The sequence below is a fragment of the Patiria miniata genome, unplaced genomic scaffold (assembly GCF_015706575.1).
Source record: "Patiria miniata isolate m_02_andy unplaced genomic scaffold, ASM1570657v1 HiC_scaffold_1, whole genome shotgun sequence".
Lineage (NCBI taxonomy): Eukaryota > Metazoa > Echinodermata > Asteroidea > Valvatida > Asterinidae > Patiria > Patiria miniata.
This window is the reverse complement of record NW_024037047.1, coordinates 34,766,684-34,778,387: the sequence shown is the minus strand read 5'-3', so window position 1 is coordinate 34,778,387 and position 11,704 is coordinate 34,766,684. Positions and strand designations below refer to the sequence as shown.

At 41.3% G+C, this 11,704-nt stretch overlaps 1 protein-coding gene across 1 annotated transcript in view; it reads left to right on the top strand.

Annotated features, from left to right (window-relative positions):
• The window catches only part of LOC119733161 (GATOR complex protein DEPDC5-like), a 7,338-nt gene extending 983 nt beyond the window's left edge, over positions 1 to 6,355 (top strand). The window contains exons 2-5 of the mRNA XM_038206741.1: positions 307 to 582; positions 2,312 to 2,478; positions 4,315 to 4,544; positions 5,735 to 6,355. Of these exons, the coding sequence (XP_038062669.1) occupies positions 307 to 582; positions 2,312 to 2,478; positions 4,315 to 4,544; positions 5,735 to 6,206 (1,145 nt within the window). The 3' untranslated portion in view covers positions 6,207 to 6,355. The remainder of the gene's footprint in view (positions 1 to 306; positions 583 to 2,311; positions 2,479 to 4,314; positions 4,545 to 5,734) is intronic.
• Positions 6,356 to 11,704: the final 5,349 nt, after the last annotated feature.

Here is an 11,704-nt window from a genome sequence, read left to right as displayed (position 1 = left end):
CATAGCAAAAAAATTTGCTAACCTTAAGCACTATTTCACGGCGTTGTGTGCTAACGGTCGCGCGTGCATGGAGATTTCTGTTGTTACGTCACTAGGTTAAGCATTTTTCCTCTGAAGTAAGTGTGCCTTTTGCTGTGCTTATGCTTACGGTCTCCATGAAATAGACAGAGGCTCTGTTAGCAGAAAATTGTGTGCTTAGCAGCGCCGTGAAATTGGGCCCAGATCTTTGCTCAACATATAAATTTGCTCAGATTTGTTATCTGCTGAGCAGACAGTTTTCCTTTTGATTTACATTGGTGTTGTCAGATCAGATAAGTCCAGGAAATCTCCATCAAGACAGAGCTCCACGTCCTGGTCACCACAGCCATGCCTACTCCAAGATCAACGACAACTTCCACAACGAGTGGTTTGAGGTTGCCGTCTGCAGCCCCTCTGCTCCACCCTCTGATATCCCACAATTCTTGCTACCTGTCCTGCCCCGCCCTGTGTCGCCAGCCACAACCATCATGACCAGCTTTGTGGAAACGATACACGGTACCAGCATGGACTCTGATGAGGAGGCTCAAGAGATCAAGTCTGAAGGTGAGCGCAATACAAATGTCCTGGGTTCGAATCCCGGTAGACACGTTGTGAATATATCACTTTCAGGGGGTAATGAATGTCTTAAACATCTCTGCTTCTCAATTAATATTCCTTAATTAGTGCTCTATAATGAAAAAGCGTACCGTCAAAGCAGAACAGACAAATGAAGTACCATTGGGGGGGGGGGGGGGGGGAGGTCAAACTGCAGTTGAACATAAGACGTTTAGAGGCCGTTTAGAGAGTTTAGTTTGGGCTTAGAACTGATCGTACTGGGCCACATATCGGCAGTTTCTTGTTGCTAGCGTCACCCATTACATTGATTTATTTTCATCCCTTAATGATACATACTCTTACCCTCAAATTGTATCCTCTAATAACAAACTCATGTATGAAACTCCTTTCACCACCCTTACCTATACCCTTTATTCATAATAACCTAAGACAGGTTACGCATTCCTATTGGTCGAGAGCCCGTCACGTGGCCGGTCTTAAATGGATGATAAAGACATGGCTAGCTGGTCTTAAACACTTTTCCAGTGTCACATGAAATTTGGACTCCCATAAAATCCGTTTGAACGTTCACATTCCTCACTTATGCATGCACAATAGTACCAGTGAATAAGTTTTTCATCATGAGTCCGAAATTCACACTACACCAGCCCAGCTACGTTTTGTGCGACATTGCGCGGTACGCGCAACACGCACGCCAATGTCTTTATAAGGTAACGAGTTGTGGAGGGCCATTCCATATTATAGTCAGAGGGGTGTTTCGTAAAACATGAAGTAAAATTCTTGAACAAAATGGTTGGCAACATCTAGTTTTTGACTTTTGTTTATTTTTAGACCGAAAAGATTTGGTTTTTTGACCGAAAAGGTATTTATGAATGGGAATAAATATGTGTTGGGTCGGTATTAAACACTCTGTTTAAGACCGGTGGAAGTCTGGATGGGTGATAATTACCCATCCAGACTCCCACCAGTCTTAAACAGAGTGTTATAATACCTCCGGAACACACATTTACTCCCTTAGTTATGCTACCTTTTAACTTCTTTACACCCTTCTTGTACCCCATCACTCCATGATGATTGAGTTACCCCCATACCCGATATAACTTTTGTATTACCTCCCCATCCTAACCCCCTTGTAACATCCATGTACCCACAAACCCTTTCCTTTTCTCCCATTTTTATACCTTCTTTGTACCCATCCAACCCATTATACCTTTCTTTACCCTTTAACAACGTACATCAGAATAAAACCCTGTGTACAAGGTAAGTAATGTTCCTGGGGTGTACATGCCTGTATCTATGCAGATATCACAAAAACATTGAATTCGGGCGATTGACAATGCAGTGCGCCACCAAGAGTTTGCCACGGAGAGTTCATTTTTCCCAGTGCATTGTGGGAGATGGTCAACAAATTCGCAGCACAGGACATTTGAAATTGTTAGTTTTTCCGGTCAGTGGTTTTGTAAGTGTATGATTCGAGCATCTGTTTGCCCATTTCTTTTCCTTTTATCAATATGGTGGTTTTTTTGTATGGCAGCAGAACGCTGTGCCCCAATCTATGACATTAGCTCAAGTTGTTTACTGACACTCATTCAAATGGGCCATGTTTTGTTGACCGTAAACTTGAAAAATGAACTCTCGGTGGCAAACTCTTGGTGGCGCACTGCATTGTGAATCGCCCGAATTAAAATGTGTTAGTTTGATCTCATTGTTGATGCAGTTGTCAAGCCAGCTTCTCTGAAGAGCCTACTGTATGACAGCTACACAGCAAAGACAGACCGGGTAGAATGGTGTCACATCAACTACAATGGCTGTTTCTGTGCGGATGAGGCCTGGGGCTTCCAAGTGGAGTGGCTGGTATCCACTCCAAGTCTCCTGGTGGAAGTGGTAGGTTGCTCTGAATTCCTATTTTAATGTTAAAGATATAGTCCATCATTTGTAATTTGTGCATTTTGTTCGTTTGTAGCAACAAAAGTGTTCAAAATCTAATGAAGGATACTGAACAACTAACCTGACAAAGTTTCAGCTCAGCTTCAGCTGTATATTCCGAGAAAAACAGCATTCTAGGATCTCAATTTCAAATCAAAAGTTGCTGAATCATGTTTTGAATGGTTTTGAATTGCAGCTATACGCGATGTCGCGCACTGATCCAACGAATTTAGCAACCGCGCGCGCCCTGTGCGTCGTGCCAATGCTTGCGCGCGCTGCGCCGAATAACAAAACGAACTACTAATTTAAATTTTCCTACCGTGCATCTTAAGACACACCGTTTGAAAGGCCTTCTTTCGTGGATTACTTCAAAATGATAGCTTGCCAGAAAGATTTATTTCACATGGAGTTTAGTCCACTTACTATCTTTCAACCAAGTATGTTTTCCAACAATAATAAGCCAGTTACTCTTTCGGATAGCTATAAATGATGGACTATAGCTTTAATATTGGGTTTGGCCCTCACACAACTTGATAAGCACTTGATATTCAATGCGGTTTTAGAACTTGACAGAGTTGTAATGACTTGAGTAGTGTCTCAATTTGAGTCTGGCTTGAGTCACAATTTTTTGCGACTCACTAGGCTCGATTCCCAATGGGTAACTGACTTATTTGACTCAATTCACTGCGAGAAAATGACTTGACTCAACTCAACTCAAGTCCCTCGTCAGAGGACTCGACTCCCAAAACTGTGCGAGAATATATTTACAGTGACTCACGGTAACGTATTTATGTTTCATACCTCACGTATCCGTCAAGTTTGTGGCTGCTTATTACGTAGAAATAAACTGGTGCCTTGTATTCCTTCTTCCATTCTGTAATTGGATGATGATCAAATATCAGTGACTCAAATTGACTCGAACATAAAGTCGACTCGATTTGTCAGGATTTCCACCTTAACTGATTGTGCTGAAATTGCATTCTTGACCTAAATACTCCATAATGTCTTATGGGCCTGATAAGCTGGAGAATATTATTACATCATGTCACCAGGCTCATAAGACATTTCATAATACATGTACTGTCTTATTTTCAAGCATTATGACAACCACAGTGTGGTTTCATTGCGTAGTCCACAAACAAAAGCCTATTAACCAGTTCGCACCCGGAGGCTGTGGTAACACACACTGGCTGTTTTTGTGCACAGGCACGGCTGATGGATCAAGATTGCCTCGACTTGCCTCCGGGTGATGCCTAAACACGCTAATCCCTCGTGCCTTTTGTACACACACACACAAAGTCTGTGGAGGCGCACCGTGTGCTGATTCTGTGGGCCGTTGTGCACGGCCTATTGTTGCACAATTTACACTCCAGTGCACACCCCGGAGTATTGACACATCATACGAGGTTTCGGCAAGAAATACCGTACAAATAGTGTCAAAATCACTCTTGCGATCAGTATGTATGGTGTTTGGCTGCATATCAGAAGTTGGCAGGGACATTTTGCCTTTTGAAAATTTCGAAAGTTTTGGCCAAAAAAAACCTGCGCGAAGTGGTTAAGATGAATGCACAGGTATAATCGCATTCAACGTGACCACTGACCACCGCACACTAGTTGCATTTGTACTGTGTATCAAGTTTGCTTCTAGAAAAATTGGGCACATGACATATGTAGTGCATCTGTGTTGCACTTGCTTTGTGGCATATCAGACACGGATGCATTACATTGTTTTATGTTAATTCGCGCTCTTGGCCTAAGCTTTTTTTGTTGCCTCTGTGTTCACCTCCGATTCAGCTGCAAGGTTGGGCTCGTAAAGCTGTCCAGTGTGGCTTCCATCTTGTTCCTGCTCCCATGGATGCCTTCAACCAATGTCCTCACTTCAACAACCCGCTCGCCTGCCCTCGCTTCATCCCTCTTGACATTCAGTGTCTTCAAGCAGGCACAGGTCAAAGGTTATTTGAGCACATTGACCCTAGCAGCCAAGAGAGGAGAGTTCACTTACTCCAGGAGACAATTCTGAAGAGGTACGTTTTGTTTTTATTTGGGTGGGGAAGCTGATCCCCATCACCCTTTTGTTTTTGTCTGTTCCTTGTTGGTTGTGTTTTTGTTATCTGGACAATAATTTTCCAAAACATTTCAAACTTGCTACATATGAACATCAAGCTCATACAGAAATACGTCAGAAATTGACGTCATCATGTTTCAGATTACAAATTGTTTAAGTTCAAAAAGTGCCTATTTTGTTTCAATTCTACAGGGCGAGTCAGAATGATCTGGACCCAAATTCAAAAAAATATAAATTGGTAGAAATTTAACTAGAAGAAAATTTGTTATCGCGCTTGCGCTCGTGGAACATGGAAAATGTAGTGCGTCTGTCCCACATACCACAAGGCTGCTCGTCGTATGTCGGACACAGACGCACTACATTTTCTATGTTGCACTTGCGCTTGCAGGATAACTTATAATTCTGTCAATTAAAGAATGACACTGCTTTTGGTCAAATGATAAAATGCTAATCTGATATATGAATCACAGATTTATCATTTTAACCATGTCCCCAATGACTTTTAAATGATATTCCCCATCAACCTGCATTCATAACTACCATGCCAAACTTTTAGATGTATTGTTGTTTTGTTTTTTCTGATAATGAAATTAAGGGTTCCCCAAAACGCACAAGCGCACAAGTTCCTAGGGAGGCCTAAAGAGAGTACACATTGAAGAAATGTTTTTATTTCAGAGATGGGAGTAGAAACCAGAATGTCATTCCAGGGAAAACCCACGGAATTATGCACAGACTGAAAACCCAATCCACATATGGGTGGGATTCGCACCTTGGTCACAGAGTTGGAAGGGATGGAATCATGCCAACTATATGACTAACGTTGCTTTTTACTTTTGATAATAAGAATAAGCATATGGTGACTGTTCTATGTTCCGACACCCCTATGTTCCGACACCCCTATGCTCCGACAATCAGCACATAAGATTGTGTTACTCAAGGTTAGGGTTGGGGTTGGGGTTAGGGTTAGGGTTAGGAATAGGAATATGTGCAGTTGGAACATAGGGGTGTCGGAACATAGGGGTGTCGGAACAAAGAGGTGTAACCTAAGCATATCACTCTTTTCTTTTTCATTTTGCGTACCAAAATATTACAATGAAATCTACCACTGCCAATTTTGAAAGACCATAATGATCTTTTTCCCCTGTGCAGGTTTGGTTTCATCAAGGCCAGCGAACCCTTCCCCCTCTCTCCCATCACATCCCAGCATTCCATTAAAGACCAAATTCAATATGTCCATATGACGGGCATGGCCCTCATCCTCATCGTACCACCCACCAATCAGGACACTACATTCTGGGATGACCTTTTGCCCATTTACGGTGCTTCGACGTCCGGAAACAGCCCAACGGACCAGGAGGCAAGGACATATGTCAAGACAGAGCCTGACCAGAAAGGGCTTCCCATGCAAGACCGGGCATCAAATATGGTTGCAGAAGTGGGATTCCTGTGGGTGCCCAACTACCTGCTCACCAAACGCTGGCGCACAAGCTCCTCCGCAGATGAGAAGTTTCTTGAGAGACTGTTGCAGGATTTCACCAGCTTCTGTGAGAATTGCGACAATCGTCTGAGTGAATTCTGGGAGAAAAGCAAGAAGGCTTGCCACTCTCCAACCCAACAATAGAATATACCAAGACAAAACTCGTTTTTTTTATATTAATGGTAACTCTTGCATGAAGTGTTCTAGGCAGAAAGTATGATACCAAAACTGATGAAACACGGACTGACTACTGAAAGAAAGTTACAAATATTCTTTATTAAATTTATAATACCAAAGACGTTTTATGTAATCATATTTGTAGACAATTGAAAGGCATGCTTTAGTTAAAACGTTCAGAATATCATCCATGATATCCAGACAGATAATCAGTATTCTTTCTTAATTTTTCTTAAATCCAGCATTTAAAATTAACTTGATAAAACAGATATTATAAAAGTGAATACAGAATGGCTTTGTGCAAATTTAAGAGTTATAGTATGATTTGCATGCATACATGTAAATACATCTGAAAATGAACAAGTGTATTTCCTTAACCTAAGCGCCCATAAAGCTACAAAATTGGTTGCAGAAGTGGGATTCCTGTTAACCCTAAGCGCCCATAAAGCTACAAAATACTACCAAGTAGTAATCGGTAGTAATATCAGTACATTTCTTTCCATACAAGTGTGAACATCACATGTAGTATTCTGTAGTATTTGGTCCTGACCCCCAAAGAGCCTTTATGGGCTTAGGGTTATATCTTTAGGCCATCTAATTCAAATTTACATCAATTCTGCTTTCTTTTGTGCAAAGAAAACTTTAATCCATCTATCACAGACTAGTGCATTAGTCAGTGTCAGCTAAGGCCAAAAAAAAAAAGCCTCCGGTTTCTGGTATGCGCGCGCGTCGCCGTAGCCATGCGCGTCCGGTTTCTGGTATGCGCACGCGTCGCCGTAGCCATGCGCATCGGCAAAATGAAAAAGGTTTTTTTTTCAATGAAAGATGATGTCTCAAAACCGCCAAACTCACTGGTTTGACTGGAATCCTGCTGCTGCACAATTTTACCTTGTTTTTATATGGGGTTATGATCGAGAATAAGCTTTATGTGGCCTCTCTGGACTCCCATATATTTGCACGAAGTTTAGTCGGGCACCATTTGCAGTCATCAGCCGACATTTGAAGCAAAAAAAGACAGGTAAAAAAAAGCCGCGTCGCCGCACCACTTTTTGGACAAGCTCCATACCAGAAACCGGAGACCTTTTTTTTGGCCTAATGATTATACATTTGCACAGAACCACTGCTGCATGACTCTTATTCTGGCCCAAGTCTTCCGCTGTAACAATATTTTTTCTAGCACGTTAGCTACACAAAAAAGCTTTATTTACTGCTTTGACAGCTCAAAAATCGTTATTGACATCTGGTGTATAGGAATGGTAGTTGGATACAATTATGTAAAATAAGAAGAAAAGAGTTGAGCCCACCACCTGTAAAAAAAAAAAGTATATATATATTGATTTGTTGTAATGCACATAATTTGTGTATAACTGTTACCAACTCCAATATACTATGTTGTTTTGATTTGGTTTTGATTTCCTCACAAATTTTACAAATACCGTTTGTTCTAATAGATATTTGATCCGCGAATCTATATCAAATTATATTATTTTTATGTGTGAACCATAAGTATGACTTACAAATAAATAGTCAACATTTAATGGGGGGGAAAAGGGTTGATGGGGCAAAAGCAGAATGAGATTCACTCATCAACTATGGATAGTTTTATCCACAAAAAAATGGGAGCTTTACAGGAATATTATCTTTATTATAACCTTTATATTGCCTTCATGTTCTTTTTCGTTATGACTTTCTCATTTCAAGTACTTGTGACCTGCCATAGCATAATGAGGAATAACCCCCACCTTTGAATGTTCACGTTATTTTACATCATGTTAAAGCGCAAATCATAGGCTTTCCATTGAGACCAAATTTATTTCTGTTGCTTAATTGATTCCAAAGATTTGAAGCAGTGACTTCAACAGTGTCCTGCCAAGTTGCGACAACCTCCTGTCGAGAAAAACGGCTTTGAAAAAAGAGACACGCATTGCGCCGCCAATGGCCGTGAAAATGTTCATTTCCCCCCCCACTTTTGTGGGTATTTTTTTCTCCAACAAAAATGCGTAGTGTGAATCTTGGGCTACTCAAAAATTCAAAACAATCAATATCGATTTGGACATGATTTTACTAGTTTATCCGACGTTGATTACTCAAAACAAGGTTTTGGGGGACATTTTTCATTTTGCCTCAGTAGGTCACATTATTAAGATACATGTAGATCTGTGTCTACCTATCATTCTTTTTTGCACATCTCATACAGTGCCAAAGATATATTAATTTGTCTATGCTTATTTTGAATCTAATATTTCTGAAGATATATGTTTCTCAACAGCTACAGTGCCAAACCAAATTGTTTTTGTTTACTCGTTGTACGTGCAATTTGGACAAAAAAAGATGAGTTTTGATATGCTTGTGCTGATAAACTGAGGTTTTGTAAATTCATTTTATCGTCATCAATTTCGCTTTTCAATTTGTACGTTTTATTTTATAAAAATAAAACATTTGTGTTTTTGCGTCTGCAACCCTCTGAAAGTGGGCCTCTTGTTTGTTGGGAAGGAGGGGGTGGGTGTTTTTTGTTTACCTAAAATGTAAATTTGTGAAATGTCAATGGCTCATCAAAACAACTTTTGCAGCGCTAGAAATAAACGATTGCAGGTCAACTCGCCCCTTACCGACTCGCCCCTTACCGACTCGCCCCCTGACTGACTCGCCCCCTGACTGACTTGCCCCTTACCGACTCGCCCCTGGCGAACTCCCCTGCTAGCCGACTCGCCCTCCGCCAACTTGCCTCCTTAGCCGACTCGCCCCCTGACCTACTCGCCCCCTGACCGACTTGCCCCCTGGAACACATTGCATGCCCGGTCGTGTCGTGAATCTCAATGGAGCCAAATTATTTAAACGCCATTTGAAATGATGTCTGATACAATAACAATAATTATTATAATAAATGGTAATGATAACCAATAATAAAAAGGTCACACATGAAAATAAAACAATCCCTTCCGCAAGAGAAGAGGGTAAATCACGTTCAAATCAGCTTTGTTATCTGAGTTTCGGGTTAGATTCTGAAAGTTGAGCCTCAGCTCCTCCTATAACATTTTAAGAACAAACAAATAACTATTTGTTTTTTTTTCAAATTATACATCCCTAATTCTTAAAATACTTTTTAGTGAAACTGAGGACCTAAAGTTGAGATTGACAAACGGTGAACGCGGTACATGCCGCACGCCCGCAGTCACCATGAACGGACCGCGAAATAGACCGGCTGCTACGCGCGACTAGTAGGTCCCGGGCACTCCGCGAATATCGGTACAGCTGTGCTAATGTGTTTCCAACCCAAATTCTTAAGATCAATAGTTTCTTGCATTTGTACCGGAAATCCTTCAAAAGTGGCGTTTGAATAATTTGGCTCCATTTGGTTTTATGCTACGATCGGGCAATGTGTTCCCGCACTGTCATTATTATTATTTTTTTTTTCAAGATATCCTTGCATTACGGGCACACTCTCGCAAAATGTGGTTGGGCAGCTTCTATACAAAAACCTTGTTGGCTCGGGGTTTTGTGCGTAAACCTTATCAGTCAGCCGATCACGTTAAATTGACCGGCCAAAACGCAAGTCCCATCATAAGGAATAAGTCAACCATGTTAATCAGTCCTTTTTTTCCAAGAGTGTGTCCCTAATGGTGTATGACGAACCGGATTAATGGACCGATCCAGTAAACCCCGCCCACTGCGCACTGGGCAAATTAACATGTGCTCCTATCCAATGCCACAATGCATTTTCCTGCCGCGCGCATCATACGCGCGTGACTTTTGTGCGAGCACGTCGGACATTAAGTCACGGCTGTGATTGGTCAGAACACCATGGGCGGTGCTTACTGGATAGGTCAATCATAGTCCACCCACACACCGTATACCTTTATTAGAAAAAAACTCCGTTTATTTCGTTGCATTCCCGATGATCATTATCGTACACCACCATACATATATCGTGAATTTCATGTCGCGGAAAAAAAAGATGTTGTAGATCTTCAATGTCTAGAAAAAAATTGCGATCATCGACAGTGTCGTGAAATAAATTATTTAGTACGATTTAGTTGTCCCTAGTTCGGGCCCAGGTGCAGCGAAACCGGGGTAACACTCCACCCCCACCCCCACCCCCTAGATTTTTCCAAGTGCCCCTCCTGCGGACATAAATGTGCCCCCCTTGAGCATAAAATGTGCCGGCCCCCTCGAGATAAAAACAAAACTGGCTCTAAAATTTCGGATAATTTGTTTTCCCAAAATGGTATAGCCTGAGAGTTCTGATATGAGCGGGGAATATGAAAATCCGAGCCCTAAAACCTCTACAATGGGCCTTGAAAATGGGCACATTATAAATTCAACCGGAAATACGTCAAGCACCAAGCATTGGAATTTTCAAGTCAGAATTTCTGTCTCTTAACATAGATGACATCATCAGGGGGCCCACTTTGTTGGGGAATGGATAGGTCGATACACAATTTGGTTGAGGACTGTGTTTACCGTGACTGTTTATTCCACAACAATATTTTAATACACATTGATTGATTGAACTGGTTACAGTGAACTGAGACAAAGAGAACTGGGTGAACTGAAATAGACTAGAATAGAAATGGAACAGAATTGGAATTGAAACAGAATTGAAACAGAATGAGATAGGCCTACTGCTAGTGGAGCAGCACTTACATACTGGTGGAAACAGGAAGTCTTGAGAATAAGAAATACTTAAGAATGGGGAAACTTAGTCATATCATGGAGGAATGTTCTTATTCCTCCATGGTCATATCGTGGTTTCCTTAAGTCTCAGAAAAATGACTAGGAATGAGTAATACAGTTCCTTAAAAATGTAACTTGGTTGTACTAAGAAGCAAATACTTGTGTGTGGGCAGTGAAGGTCATTTGCTCTGTATAAAAGTATAGGGACTACACATTGCATAGGCACTGTGTGGGTGTATGTGTATACAAGGAAAACAATGAGTAATGCATTCAAGAGAATTAATCATTAAAAAGTTCAAAAGGAACATTGACAATTAAAGTGTGATAATTAACTGAAAATTAAGACGAATTGATAATTTGAAAACGCTACAACTTCATGTAAATATCTGCTCGGTCACCATGGCGTCTGCATATTACATCCCTACTGATGAGACTATGCATGCAGTATATTCCACCAGATACAGAACCAGAATAAAATGGCCGGTTTCGAAGAGCGCTCCAATTTTTTTAAAAACCGGGTACCAGCCCAGCCCCCCCCCCATTTGATTTTACGGAGACCAAGTGTCCGGTGAAAAAAACATGTCGACATCAAGTTCAGCACGGATGTGTCCCCCCCCCCCCCCAAAAAAAAACCCCAGCTGGATACGCTGCTACACCAACGGAAGATGCCTTTTATTGAGCAAGTGCCCCGGTGATGCGACTGTAACCGGTCAGTCCAAAAATTCAACCCCCAAAAGTGGGTGCAGTACATTTTGTTTTCGTCCTTTACAAATTTATTTAAACAGGCAATT